The following is a 16,344-nucleotide window of genomic DNA, read 5'->3' as shown; positions in this document are numbered from 1 at the left end:
TTCATTTTCAATAAGAGTTGGAGAGTTGAGTTAAACTTTGCGCAAATTATTGTTTTGTATTTCTGTTGTTCTGGGTAGTTCCGCTCACGGTGAAGTCCAAAATCCCATTTTACCTACCTGAAAATTAAACATACAGACAAATGACATTAAATACTTATATTAAGTATTATTAATCATATTAATTTATAGACTGCCTGGAATATAGCCACTCCGCAGGATCTTTTAAAATTTATATATATTAAAAAAATTATATATATATATATATATATATATATATATATATATATATATATATATATATATATATATATATATATATATATATATATATATATATATATATATATATATATATATATATATATATATATATATATATATATATATTTATTATTAATTTGTTTTTTTTACATAAAAGCTTGGTTTTTCAAAATTTTAATTAAGATTATTATTATTTTTTTTTTTTTTAAAGAAGTGTCTCGCAAACATACATCAAAACAGAATTATTGTGAAATATAATTTTTTTTTTATTTTAATGAGTTTTAAAATATAATTTATTCCTGTGATGCAAAGCTGAATTTTCACCAGCCATTTTCATTTTCACACGATCCTTCAGAAATCATTCTAATATGCTGATTTGATACTTGATAATGATTTGATTTCCAAAAATATTTTTGCGAAAACCATGTTTTTAAAAAATATATATATATATTCTTTGATGACTAGAAAGTTCAAAAGAACAGCATTTATTGTATAAAATACAATTAATTTGTAACATAATTGTTTCTACTGTCATTTTAGAACAATTTAATGTGTTCTTGCTAAATAAAAGTATAAAAAAAAAAAACCTACCACAAACTTTTAAATGGTAGTGTATCATGGTTTTCACAAATATAAATACATGAATATGTTCTGATTGGCCATGATTTTGCTGCATCATGCAGCAATTTTGCTTTCATTGTGGATAGAAAAATAACTTGTCACTGGGAAAGTGTCATGCTGTGTCTGATTAGAACACATCGTACTGAAATGTGCCGTTTTCCATCTATATTCCTCTGTTCGGAATGTACAGGTCTGCAAACTCAACTGGGTGCAATCTAACATAACTGCCTTTCCAATTGCAAAATGGTTTGTAAGAAAATGAAAAAAAAAAAAAGCACAAAATTAGTCATTTTTTTTCTGTGTTCTTGCAGTGAACATATTCAAAAAGATCAAACTATTGTTTATCCGAGTCCAGAAGTGCGTAGGTTTCACTGAGACACTTGTCTTTATTTGAATGAAAACATCAAGCTCTTGAGACAAAATAGTCCTTGCAGATGATTATATATACAAAAAACAATTGAAAAAAAAAAAACATTCAAGAAATATACAGCATCATCCACATATCTTTTAATTAGCAAAAAAACAAACGAACAAAAAAACAACAACAAAAAAAAAAACACCATGCTTGTCCTTTGAACATTAAGTTAGAATCCAATCTTTCAAAAACCTCGCACAGAGTAAAAAAAAAAGGTGCAAATATATACAAAACACTTCATTGCAGCCAGCGTTTTAGACTCATTCTCACGACTCCCTCAAACTACTTAACGCATTAAAACGGAATTAAAACAATAATTTAAACAAAATAAAAAGAAAACATTTCAGTCCAATAATTATACAAAATATATTTATATATTTATATAGAATTAAGGACTAGGCATAGCAGTTGCCCATTAACCAGTCATCCAATCAACCAGTCAGTCAGTCACAAAGCTCTCCAGACACGTTAATAAACTCCATATATTTCTGAAACTGTAAACAAGTCTGTTACAATAAAATTGATTAAAACATTTGGGATAAAGAGACAAACCGACAAATAAATTAGAATTAATTCATCTGAGACAAAATGTTTTTTCTTCTTCTTTTTCTTCTTTTATAACTAGAACATTGACTGAAATGTAGTTATGGATCTAAAACAGACATTTTCTTCTACTGTATCTACTGAAAAAACACCACAGTTATTTTTCCACTCACTCCGCTCCGTTCCTCACAAGTTACAGGTGCTTTTAAGAGTATGCCGTTTCACCACACGACGAAAACAAACCGCAAAGCGCCTCATTTGGCTCTGAGTTCTGCTGTACGAAACGAAACGGGCGATTTCTGATATATGGCTATCGGCCGAGGTGTCGTTAGTGTTAGCTCTGTCTTCACCAGTCTACCTAAAAACACCCCAGTGGGCAGTTGCACTTAACGATAGTCAGAGTTATCTTACAGGCAGTATGTACGCGACCAAGCTAAGTCCACTTCCCCCACAGTACGTTTGGCTTTTACTCACAGTATAGAAAAATCAGATGTAAACCTGACGGCGTGGTTTCAACCAAGAGGTGCTAAATCAAAAAAATTCAACCACTGATGTTTACTTTTCAGCTTTTTTAACGTAGATTTATGATTGCGTTTCATTTCTCAAAGTGGTTTGTTCCAGACGTCGGATATTGGGTTCGCACCTGCATTGCTGACGACGCAGCTTTGGCAAACAGGCAGTAATTCCTGATGTATCGTGTTGCAAGAGGTTGAAATGCCATAACGGAACCAGATTCATGAGCTGACCCCATTCCCCCAACAGAAAAACAAACCAATGTTCAAAAAGACTCTGCTTAATTATCATCCTGCAACTTTTTCATATGTTAATGAGCCCCACATTTAGTTCAAAACATCCTGCCTTCACAATTCCAACAACAAAAATTTGGCTTTTGATGATGCCGTATCTAAACGAACGGGGAATCTTGTTATCTCATCCAAATCCATGTGGCGAATTTGAAGGCAGGTTTAATTACATTCAATGAGAGTTTCAAATATCCAGATACATTTTGCTGTTGAAATGCACAAGTTTTCAAACCATGACCCTGCGGGACGAGGTCTAGCGCTACTTAACCAAAAGTTGTTCTTTTGTAGCCAAATGAAGGCAATCACGATTAGTAGTTATTAGCAAATCCAATACCACAGGGTAAGAAAGGGCAAAATCTATCGACGTAAGATGTATTCAAAGGTATGTGATCACTTTGATGGTCATTGAATATCTACATTCAAACTCAACTAATAAGGCCCCGATGGATTTCCCAACTGTTTTAATGATCCCACATTAGGATGGGTGTTTGTTTGCTCGAACTGACCTTGGTGAAGTAGGTTTTTTACATTTTAAAGACGAAGTTGAAAGCAAATAGTTCTCCCTGTAGTCCTGGCTGTGATCGTCTGAAGGTATTTTGTGTTTAAAACTGGAACATGTATAATGAGGCAAAGATTTTGCAAGATATGCTCAGTTATTCATGCTGTACATTCTCGGTGATTTCACGCAACACAAAAACACGATCGATACGCAACAAGACGGGGCAGAACTCAGAACCACATATAGCAAGGAATAGAAAACAGCTGAGAGTACTTTGAAATTCACGTACGTATCACAATTCGAGTACCTGGAATATAACGGTTTGCAGTTCACCTCCGTGGCAGCAGAGGGCGATGCCATCGCCGCCGTCACGGAGATGAGAAAAGTCCGATAAAGAGAAGAGGAAATGACTTAAGGCCTTGTTGTTTGAGTATACAGACAGAATCGACACAATCGTTATAATTGATCAAGCAGGAACCTTGATAAGGTTGTACGGGGGACGACTGAAGAACGGACGAGATTTGTCTAGCTGCGGACTTCTGTCAAAAATTGCATTGGCCTGCTGAAACGGCGAGAAAACAATCAGAGTTGAACAGTCGTCCCTTCGTTGTGCTTGGCATTGTGAACACGTTTTGGCTGGAACAACAACAGGGAAATGAAAAGGAGCGCGACTCGCCAACTGCTAACGTTGAAAATTTAGAGTCAGGACGGTGAATCTGAACACACAGGGAACTTAAACTCATGGCTTGCAGGTAAATCTGAGAGTTATTGCTCTAGATGGATCTACTACATTAAAGATGCCTGTCATCAAGGGACAAAACTCGGCCCTCGCCAACGCAGTCTTGGAGAAGAACCACAGAATCCGAGTAAACACTCCAAACCTCACAGTAACACAGCGGTGTACAAAAAAGCAAAGAGAGCAGAAATGTCCCCCCAAGGGACGAACGCCTATCCCGGGGTACATTTCGGCAAGGGTTCGGGGAGTCATATCCGGACGCAACGAAAAGGCAAGCTTCAAAAGATGCTGATCCATACCTCTTGACAAGTAGAGGTCCATTTGGCCCCATAATCACAAAAAAAGAACGAAAACGAGAGAAAAGGCGCTTTTATAGGTCTATGGCAATTTCGAGATGAGGAGGAGAAGGTTCCTCCCATTTTGCCCAGCCTCAACACTACCCATAATGCATTTGGTCTCTCCATTTTGATTCATTCCGATATAAATATCTTCATTTTCGTTAATGGAGCTCGTTGCGCGACTGTGATTGTTTTTGAGGCGTCTCTCGGAGGTCGATATGAAGAACTGTTTTCAGATTACTCGCCGAATGCATTACTAAAACATGTTGCTTCTTTTCTCTCCCAGAAAGTCAGATATTTTCTTCCATGGCACTATCTTGGCAATTTGGCTTCCAAGGCAAGAGCACGTGCACCTTTCCTCATTGGAATGTATCTGATCCACAGTAGTCCGTGTTGAATAGTTTGTTAGGCAGGCCGATATGAACAGCGTTCGGTCTGGGCATTAGGGAGTGCGGGCGTTTGGGCGTACAGGTTCTGGTCCAGAAAAACATTGGGCTTCGTATGCTGTGCTGTGGTTCCTTTAGAGTTGATTGTCCAGTGTTTTAGCCTCACCTTCTGCTAGCACAAGCCGTGGATGTTCTGACACGTGGATGTCGGTCCGCCGGACTCCATCAGTTCAGTCTCAACCTTCCCCCCAAACCCCCTGAACGCTTCCCCTCCCGTCCCATCCAATCCGTCACCGCCCTCAGCTGCTGCCAGACATCAGGTTAATGGCTTGTTCCAGTTTGTGTCGTAGCTTGTGTTTGCGACAGTAACCATCTCTGTCTAGCGATGTCAAAATCTGAGAGGAGGAAGAGAGGGAGATGCCATTAACTGAAGGCCGAACCCATGTAATAATTCAATATTCGACATCGTTCTGAGTGTGAGAGTTTGCGGACGCTCACTGGAGCTCATAATGACAATGATAAATAACCTCATCAGATACAGCACCGCACATTTGTCAAGATCAAAACGCTAATACTGAAACAACATTTGCATTTCAATTCAGATCTCATGTGCATCTTTAAACTACCGTTATGGCTATTTGCATGACCACTACCAGGACTTATGTTTCTCATGATCTTACAAACTTTTTGATTTAAATGCTTCCCTGAAATTAGTACTGTTTAAGTTTTCTGTATATACAGTATGAATCAAATGTTTATTTATTTTTTTACAAAACTACTTAATTTCTACTTCATACATACACGTTATATACTTTATACACATATTATATACATAAAAAAACACATTTAATATTTATATTTTATGTATTATATGTACATGTGTATATATAAATATATACGTTTTAGGTAATATAATCAGACTACTTTAGATTACTTTTGACCCATCTCGTTTTTTAACATTGATTTAAATTGGATAATCTTTTACCATATTGGTATAAAAATACAAAGAGTAAGAAAATATATTCCATTTGTTGTTATCAACAACACAAAGTACATTAAACATTATAAAATTATAAAATGTAATTTAATCTAATTACAAGTACTTAATTTTTGGAATCGGATTACATAATCCAGATTACATGTAATCAGTTACTACCCAGCTCTGTATATTGCATTAACATTTTTGCTGAAATATAATAAATATATAAAATCGCATTTTAATATTTATATTAAATATCAATATTTTCATTACTGTATAACATTAATATTAAATATGTATATATAAATATTTAATAAGTGTACTTATTTAAAAATATTAAATTGGGTGTTGTTGCTTTTATATCTGACTGAATACCTGTTTGGTGATGCTATACCACATTTGAATATTTATATTAAATATATAATTATTTTTATTATTGTATAACATTATAAATATAGAATTTTTATATATACATATTTGATAAGTATACTTTCTTTTTTTTTTTTAAATCTGAAATTGGGTGTTGGGTTTGATATCTGACTGAATACTAGTATATTAGAGATGCGGCAAAACTGAAAAACTGAAAATCCAACCACTTAACACTTTAAACCCCTCCAAACACTTGACTCTTGCATGCTAGTATGCTGGTAATAGTATGCGTAAACATGTAACGTTTAGAACGGGATGTAAAATCTCGGATGAGTCCCAGGTCTCACCTCTTCCTTGTACTTGTTGATGTAGAAGTACAGTTCACTGAGCGCGCTCAGCGTGTTGAACTCGTTGCCATGGAGACGGGACTGCTCTACTAGATAGGCATCCATGTCCTGATCACTGATACTTGGCATCTTGCTGATGTCTCGGTAATATCTTGAAAACACACACACACACACCCTGGTTAAAAATCATCTACTTCATATTGTAAATGAACAGTTTGGAGTTAATCTACTGGAGAAAATGAAAACTAAATTGAATTTCAGTTTATGCTGCTTAGTAAAAGACTGTAGTGCAAATGACTAATTAGTGGCACCTACTAAGGCAAGTACATTATTATTATTGCTTAGTTTTTATTAAAAATTTCGCATTTTTATTTTCTGTTTTTATTTGTTAAAATTTAAAATTTTAGTCTTTATATATTTGTTATTTTATCCAAGCTCAAATTTCAAAACAAGAAATGTTGCCTCAGCAGCTAGCTGAAATAAAATAAGTGTACAATTTTTATATATTTTATATCAGTTAAAGGTTTACTTCAAGTAGCAAAAATGTTTGTTATGGTTTTGACCTCCACCGTATTTTTTCCATGTGTGACCCTGGACCACAAAACCATTCTTAAGTGTAAATTTTTCTAAATTGAGATTTATACATCATCTGAAAGCTGAATAAATAAGCTTTCCGTTGATGTATGGTTTGTTAGGATAGGACAATATACGACAGGAAAATCTGGAATCTGAGGGTGCAAAAAAATCTAAATTTTGAGAAAATCGCCTTTAAAGTTCTTAGCAATGCATATTACTAATCAAAAACGACGTTTTGATATATTTACTGTAGTAAATTTACTAAATATCTTCATGGAACATGATCTTTACTTAATATACTAAAGATTTTTGGCATAAAAGAAAAATCTATAATTTTGACCCATACAGTGTATTTTTGGATATTGCTACAAATATAGCCCAGCGACTTAAGACTGGTTTTGTGGTCCAGGGTCACATATTGTGGAAGTCAATGGTTACCAGCAACTGTTTGGTTACCAATACTCTTTAAAATATATTTTTTGTGTTCAACAGAAGAAAAAAACTCACACAGGTTTGGAACAACTGAGTAAATAATGACAGAATAGTTGTTTTTGGGTGAACAAAAAATAAGTATCCTTGCAAGTTTTGAACCTAAATACAATCTTTCAAGGTGTTTAATTACTAGGCTATACCAATCAGATCAAGTCCATGGTATTTTGAGGCGTGTGTCCGTACCTCTCCACCCAGCTCTTGTAGTTGGGGATGTCTTTAGCATAGAGGAGCTTGTTTGACGGAGAGTCTTTGCCCAGGCGATGCTCAGACGTCGAGCAGGAGTCCATGAAGGTCTGAGCCACCACTGACAGACAGGCGTCTGTAATACTGTTCTTGTGGATGTCAAAGACAAACTGAGGGTTTTTTATCACGTTGACCCAAAACCGCAGAGGAAGGCTGGTTTAGAAAGAAAGAAAGAGAGAGAGATATAATAAAATCTGATTACGTCCAAAAAGCTTTTTAGTGATTGTGGTCTGTCTTGAATCGCACTAAAATACATTATTTTTCAATTGCTCTGAGAGTGTGCTGCGTTCCCGAAACAAATTTAACTGAACTGTCAACCCAGCAGGGCTTCAAAACAATCCAAACAGACGCTGCAGAAAATGAGGTAAAAGACAGGAAATGCTTGGTATCTCACCAGTTGCTCTTCCAGGTGTGCCGTACGTCCGGGTCGGTGATCTGTCTCTTGTCTGCTTGCTCATCCAGGAAATCAAACATGTATTTGATGGCCAGCGGGAGAGCGCTGCCGCGATGGGCCGTACTGAACACAGTCTCAAAAAGATCGTCCACAAACTTCTGCAGTGTGCCCTAAAAACACGACACATGAAAGTTTACAACATGCTTTGGCTAAAATGTCTGGAGTCACATCAGGTGTTTTGAGGCACTATTCACATTTTATTGAAAAAAAATACTAATTGTGAGGTTTTAAATTGATGTGTTTTAAATCTTTAAATGTTATGGATGTCAAATGATTCTTTTAGTTGAATGATTAAATGGATTGTTCCAACTTTTTATTAGCAGTCCGCTTTATAATGTACAAATAGTTAACTGCTAATCTTTTTTTTTTTTTATACGTTATTTACTCACATTATTCTTGTACTAAAGCTATATGCTTTTTTTTTTTTTCAGTACAATACAAAATTACACATTTATGTCAACAACAACAATTTCATAACGACCATGCCTTTTCTTTGTGCGCAAACAGACCAAATTTCAGTTAATTACTAATAATCTTGAATTCAGATGAAATTTGGTTGCATTAATGTCCATTTTCAGAAATGGTACACTATTATTCAAAAGTCTGAGGTTGGTACGATTTTTTTAATATTTTTGAAAGAAGGCTCACCAAGTATTTATTTAATAACAAATACGATAAAAACAGTAATATTGCAATTATAATTACAATTTAAAATAACTGTTTTCTATTTGAATATATTTTAAAACGTAACAAAAATATAAATCCTGTAACAATATAACAGTCTTTACGGTCACTTTTAATCAATCGATGTAATTCATCCTTGCTGAATACAAATATAAAAAAAACCTTACTGAGCTCACACTTTTGAACAGTTGCTGTTAGGGTGAGTAAATAATTCTTTAACCATTGTAAAACTCTGTAGCATACAGCCGTGAGTGGTTTATTGTGTTAAAAACATAAGCTTCCTGTGTAGGATGATGTGTATGTACCTTGGTAGCCAGTAAGCGTGTGAGGTAAATCTCAGACACCATCTTGCTCCCACGGTCTCCCTCCCGCTGGTCTGCGTGCTCATGGTTCTTCACCAGGTGCCAGAGTTTGGTGCCTGTCTCTTGGTCAGGTGTGATCATGGGAGCCCTGGATCGAAGGCTGTCTGGACTACTAGACGTCCTCAGCAGGCTCTCTATGTACAGTACAATCCAAATAATCATGTTCTTCAATCTGCTTGTTGACAGTGTATTGCAGTTTACATATCTTAGTCTGTACATCTACACTGTTTCTGAATCATTATCTTTCTAATAGCTGTGTCTCAAAGCCTAGTGAGCCGAATCAGCATTTACTGTCTACAAGTATAGATGTCTAAATAAACATCATTATGATTGAAATGGATCCTCTTACAGTTAGTCAGACATCTTAAACACTGAGAGTATGTCTATGATATCCAAATTTGCTGTTTAGCTTACTAGGTTTTGAAACAGTATGTGTTATTTCATTGAATGGCTGGTAAAAAGATCTTAGATTCCCATTTGAGCCAAACATGCTGCATGTGGCATGATGCAAAATGCTGGAAGAATCAATGATATATTAAACAAACATGACTAAAGCCGAGGATTGTGTGGCGTAAAGTGATCCGAGAGACTGAGGCTTACCGTATCGACTGAGAGAGCGAGTGAACGTGAAGGAGTTGGCGATGTTGTAAGCGGATACTTGCTTCTGAACCAAAGCCACCAAAGACCCATCTGTCACCTGAGATGTAAAATGAGAACTATAAAAAAAGCATCTCCATTTTTGTACAGCACGTGACAAGCATTTGTAAATTTGCATAACATAACGGAGCAGCTGCCAGGAAACGTTGTTTAACCTGGTAGTGCGCCAATGTGTTCAATCTCTTCCAGTCGCTCTCGATCTTTGTGGTGACGTCTTCATCCTGGAGGATGATTCTGGTCAGTCGACCCTGCCGCCATTCTGGAGAAGAACAGTAAACACAATAATCTTGGATGATGTTGCGAAGACTAAAGAAGGTAAAAGTTATACAATGCATCTTTCTCTATAATCGTCAACATGATGTTAAAATTGACCCTATTTACTAGTCTTTGCACTGTGCACAATTCATAAGTGCATACTTTTCTTAAGAAAACTAAATGATTTTCATAATCATTCTTCAAAATTTAATAACTGTCTAAAATGACTTTTAACCAAGGGCCAGTCAGGTGGCGTGGAATTATATTAACCAAACAGAAAAAGAAAGGTTGTCAAGCCTAGTGCATTGGATTGACAGACACAATGGTAAACAATTAGATAGAACAATAGAACGAACGATAGATAGACCAACAGAAAGAATGATAAAAAGATAGACAGACTAAGCAAAAGAACAAACGATAGATAGACGGACTGACAGAACGAACTAACATTGATAGATTGATGGATAGACATACAGACAGACAGACAGACAGATAGATAGACAGATAGATAGATAGATCCAAAACAAACAGACAGACAAACAGAATGGTAGATAGATATAGACAATCATAAAGAACGAGACATGAAGAACGATAGATAGAATGATACTGTAGATAGACAAACTGAACAATAGACAGAAAGAGACACAATGAACAAACAAAAGACAGACAGTATGATAGAAAGACAGACAGATGGACACGGCAATACAGATAGATAGAACGATAGATAGATAGAACGGTAGAACGATAGATAGATAAAATGACAGATAGACCAAACAAATGATAGATAGACAGATAGACAGACTAACAGAAGGAATGATAAAAAGATAGACAGACTAACCAAAAGAACAAACGATAGATAGATGGACTGACAAAATTAACATTGATAGATTGATGGATAGACATACAGACAGACAGACAGATAGATAGATACAAAACAACAGACAGACAAACAGAATGGTTGATAGATATAGACATAATCATAAAGAATGAGACATGAAGAACGATAGATAGAATGATACTGTAGATAGACAAACAAACAAACAAACAAACAAACTGAACAATAGACCGAAAGAGAGACAAAATTAACAAACAAAATACAGACAGTATGATAGAAAGATAGAAAGATGGACAGATGGGCACGGCAATACAGATAGATAGATAGAACGACAAACAGAACAATAGAACGATAGATAGAATGATGGAACGATATAGACAGATAGAACGATAGAAATATAGATAGATAGATAGAGCGATAGATAGATTGATAGACCAAACAAATGATAGATAGACCAACAGAAAGAATGATAAAAAGACAGACAGACTAACCAAAAGAACAAACGATAGATAGACGGACTGACAGAACGAACTAACATTGATAGATTGATGGATAGACGGACTGACAGACAGACAGATAGATAGATCCAAAACAACAGACAGACAAACAGAATGGTAGACATAAAGAATGATAGATAGAATGATACTGTAGATAGACAAACAGACTGAACAACAGACAGAAAGAGACAGACAAAATGAACAAACAAAATACAGACAGTATGATAGAAAGATGGACACGGCAATACAGATAGATAGAATGATAGATAGATAGAACGACAAATAGAACGATAGAACGATAGATAGATAGCTAGATAGATGGATAGAATCAAGAATCAGGCACAGGCGGTGAGTTCTTTACCCAGGTCCATGTCGTCGGCCTGCGGGCGCTGTGAGTACGGGATTCCTTTGTAAACAGCATCTAGCAGCTTGTCCTTCACCTGAGTGATCGTGTCACAGTTTAGCACCTTAACGGGGATTTCTGTACCGGCCTCTCCCTCCGGAGGAATACACATGAGCGTCTGCGACAGAGCAACACAGAGATCCGGGAAAACATTAGCAACAATAGAAAACATGACAATATTGATTGACAAGATGACCAGCAAAGACTTAAAAGCACGTCTCCATCAAAATCTAGTATGCAGACCACACACACTAACATACAGATGGACTTAAGAGGGCGCGGAAAGGTCAAGGCACATTTTATTATACACAGCGGGAGACTGGAGCTCTATTCGGCCCGGCTCTGCCAGCATATCAAAGATTGATCGGGATCCTGTTTCATGCCTCAGCCTGATTTATCATAATAGCCATCTCAACTTTAACTGTTATGTCAATGGCGAAATATTTATCCGCCTGCAAAGCGGTATTCAGAATATGTGAAACACGCAGGTTTTGATAAAACGGTCACAGATCGATAAAAACAAACGGCAAGAGGCGATTGATCCGGCCACAAACTAGGATTCATATGACATGTCTGAAGGTAAAAGATACTTTACGTTGAAGTGTGTAATCTTTTTGATGTTAAAACACTCAGTTTAATATGCAGAGACAACCATAAGAAAGAAATTTATAGGTTGATTCCCCAGAATAGTGTAAACATCTCTGTTGTGCTAACAAAATATTGATCTGTTTGTTTTTAGCAGCCCAACCAACACAGCAACACTGACTCAACCAATGGCATGACTTTGGGGTGGGACTATTTGTTTGACTGACCAATGACAGACGAAGAAGTAAAAAAAAAGTAAATGAATGAACAAATAAGTTACAATTCACAGAATTTGACATTATTACTGTTTCCAGTCCTAACAAAATTTTGATCTGTTTGTTTATAGTATTATGACGAACACAGCAACACTGACTCAACCAATGGTGACTTTGGGGGCGGGACTATTTGTTTGACGGACCAATGATAATCAACGCTGGTCAAATATCATTAGATTAATCATAAAACTGACAGTTTTTCTAAAAAACAAACCATGGTACCATATCCAAATAAAACCTAGTAACACCATGGTACTTTTAATACTTCTGTCAGTGTATGAATGAATCTTTTACTGTATGAATGTACTGTACATAATTTTGCCATAGTTACTATGGTAAAGCCTTCATAAAGCTATAAAACCGTCATGCAGCCATATAGCATTGAGAAAATAAACAAGACAAGCTGTAGAATGTGTGCATCAGCTCATTTATGCAGCCAGTAGCATAAGCGAAATCATAAAAAAACAGCCCTCAGCACTTGCCGAGTGAGTAACACATACAAATAACAGCTTCATAAACAGGCAGGCGAGTTACATTAAAGAGCCGAGCGTTTATTATGAAGCCGATGCTTTGATATATCTCCATTCACACCGTGACAACAGTCCATATAAATTCATGAGAAGACCTTTTGTGCGCATGGGCCGCGTTAATCGTGTGATTAAAACAATGCAGCTGGCACTGGAGCGCGACTGTGCATCCGTAATCGCGGCTACTCGCTGATCATTAGCTCATGGCAATTCCTCCCCTCCAGTTTGTGATTAAAACCCAATTACACAGTAAATTACGGAATTCTCTCGGAGATGGAGCCCAGCTATATTTAGGACATCCGGCGTCAGTTTAGGAACTGGATTGGGTTGAAAATCAGAGCTTGGAGGAAATGAGGGTTTTACGAAAGCTTAACACCATAAAGATCAGTTCTCGTCTCTGGCTGTGTGTGTGAGAGAGTGTGTGAAGATGAGAGTGTGTAAAGGTGACTTTAGTGTGTCCTTTAGCACGTGTTCACACACCCACAGGCAGACTTCCTGGCACAACTGAGATGTTTAATGCTTAAAGGCAGAGTACCTACTGGATCCAATAAAGTATTTTGGAGAAATGAAATATCTTATGTATAAATCAGCTACATTTGATCAACTATCAACATTTAAATGAACATTAGGGATATAAAAATTGATTGACTGATGCCCCTCAATCAGCCAATGAAAATTGATTACATTATCACTATTATTATCATTCAAGTTTATTTGTATAGCGCTTTTTATGATAAAAATTATTATTATATAATATAGAATTATCATATTATCGTATAATATAGAATTATATATAGTATAAATTAATAACATTTATATATGATAATAATATATGTTATATATTACATAACATAACTACTATGGTGGCACCAATATTAAAATTCTGGCTAATACCTAAATAAATATTATTATTATATTATTAATAATATAATATAATATATATTGACATATGATTATAATATCATATCACATTATATATACTATGGTGGCACCAATTCTTTATTAGTATGTACATAATAATAATAATAATAGTTATTATCATTACTATTACTACAATTCTATGTGATTTAGCCAAAAAAATAAATAGAATTTCAAATATTTTAACAAATAGTTTTAAATACTACACATGAATTTAGCCATTAAAACTGTGCTAGAGATGGCAAAGACAATCTAAATGTAATACGGCAGCAATAAACATGCGCAATTAAATATCTAATATGCAAAGCTGAACTGACCAATCAGCATTCAGAACTGGAACAATCTAATTTATAATTCATGACGTGTCACTTTTTTTTAAAACGAAAAAAATCGAAACAAGGGCAAATATTTACACTCCTAATGAATATATCAACATACACGCTGTGTTACAGGTGAGCCTGACCTTTTCTGACGGCCCCTAGGGTCCTCTCTTTAGGGTTGACAGCTAAGACAGCTGAATAACTGTGCCACATATCGATTCCCCTAAGCTGATCTATCCTGAATACTGTGGAATTGATGAGCTGTCCTATAGCTTTAACTACCACTGAGGAGCCATAGATTAAAGCTCATTCATTGGTCGGCTCCTATTGTTCCATTTAAAATCAATGCACAGAACTCTGTCGGCGCAGAGAGTAAATATGCTCTTTTGTGTAGTCATGTTTGTGTATGCGAGAGAGACGGTGTAAATCAGCCGCTGTATTTCCTGGCTGTCTGTTGAGATAAATGAGGAGCATTGGGGTTGTTTTATGAGTGCCATGATAAATTCTCAGATTTGTTTCAGTCATTACAGGCTCTGATCAGGTCGTTCTTTGTTTTTTCTCAATTCACTTCTGTCCCTGTTCTGCCGCCTCTGACAAAACCTGCTCTCAAAGTCATGTTATAACTTACTCTGCTTGGCCTCATATCATCTGTCTGATTGACATTTGAGCTCTCGAGTCAGTTTTATCATTAAAAGGCCGATGGGACACTAATGACCACTAGGATTTAGAATTAAGAACCGGATCTTAATCAGAACCAGAAAAAAAAAAAAAAAAAAAAGATACTGGATCTTGCATTGATCTTATAAATGCAGACAGAATACGGTCATAAAATATTAAATATAAGCATGACAGCTATTGACATCATGACAAAGCCTTTAAAATAAATAACGAACTGAAAAACAGTAATATTGCAGTATGATATTTCATAATGCATTTGATTCATTTTAAAATTGTCGCACATGTTATTCATACCAAAAATTTGGACTTGGTGTGAAAAGACCTTGTAAAGTGTATATTAGTAATATTAAGTTCAGTATTAGTCAGGGTTAAAACTAAAACCATAAAAAAATTTTGTTTTCGTTACTTGAATTAAATAAACATTAACTGAAATAAAAATATAAATAAACTCATTTTATTTCAGCTAGTTGCCGAGGTAATATCTAAGTTTATTTTAACTTGAAGTACTAAAATAACTAAAACTAATGAATACAAACTAATTAAAACTACACACACATATAAACAAAGATAATAAAAATGACAAAAACACAAAACATAAGTCCTAAAACTTGAACTAAAATTAAAGAGAAGAAAATATAAAAATGAAATCTACTTCCAACATATGAACAAAATTATAATAGCACCCTAAAACAACACTGGTATTAGTATCAATAGATATCATTTTGAGCTGGAAGCATCTGAAAAGGTAAAACTTTTGTAGTGTTTTGATACTTTTCAAACGTATATTTGAGCTGAAGTCAAACACTTATGGACTTCAATGAGGCAGGGAGTGCTGGGAGACAGGAAGAGGGATTATGGGATACGTGAGAGAGCGTCACCACGGGAACACTGACCAGCTGCTTGTAGTCGATTTGCTGTCGGATGAGCTTGTCTTCGCTCAGGGAGTATCTGGCCTCTCCTGTGATGGCGTCTATGGGACCTTTTTCCATCTGCTGTTTTATAGCACAGTACAGCATAAACAGAGGCTCGCCAGCACACTCCTGTACAGAGAGAGAGAGAGAGAGAGAGAGAGAGAGAGAGAGAGAGAGGTCATATTCTACACTTTTAAAGCGTTTTATTTTCTCCCTAAAGTCCACTTATAATGTTAGTCAAGGTTTCTTGCAACAAAGTTTCATATGTTCATTTTCCACCTTCTCACTGACCCACAGAATTTAACAGGCTTTTACTGTTTGCTACTGTACCTTTAAGACCTCTATATAAATAAAAATATCTGTAACGATTGGCTA

General features: G+C 35.6%; 1 protein-coding gene across 1 annotated transcript in view; it reads right to left on the bottom strand.

Moving 5' to 3' along the window:
• Window positions 1-1,244: 1,244 nt before the first annotated feature.
• plxna3 (plexin A3) overlaps window positions 1,245-16,344 on the bottom strand; it is a 174,232-nt gene continuing 159,132 nt past the window's right edge. Inside the window, exons 24-32 of the mRNA XM_058784778.1 lie at window positions 15,952-16,098; window positions 11,714-11,873; window positions 9,921-10,024; window positions 9,709-9,805; window positions 9,052-9,242; window positions 8,003-8,172; window positions 7,549-7,761; window positions 6,298-6,448; window positions 1,245-4,997 (exon numbers count right to left, since the gene is read on the bottom strand). Coding sequence (XP_058640761.1) covers window positions 4,902-4,997; window positions 6,298-6,448; window positions 7,549-7,761; window positions 8,003-8,172; window positions 9,052-9,242; window positions 9,709-9,805; window positions 9,921-10,024; window positions 11,714-11,873; window positions 15,952-16,098 — 1,329 coding nt within the window. The 3' untranslated portion in view covers window positions 1,245-4,901. The remainder of the gene's footprint in view (window positions 4,998-6,297; window positions 6,449-7,548; window positions 7,762-8,002; window positions 8,173-9,051; window positions 9,243-9,708; window positions 9,806-9,920; window positions 10,025-11,713; window positions 11,874-15,951; window positions 16,099-16,344) is intronic.

Source organism: Onychostoma macrolepis, chromosome 08 (genome assembly GCF_012432095.1).
Source record: "Onychostoma macrolepis isolate SWU-2019 chromosome 08, ASM1243209v1, whole genome shotgun sequence".
NCBI classification, from domain to species: Eukaryota; Metazoa; Chordata; class Actinopteri; order Cypriniformes; family Cyprinidae; genus Onychostoma; species Onychostoma macrolepis.
This window is presented reverse-complemented; position numbering and strand designations above follow the sequence as displayed.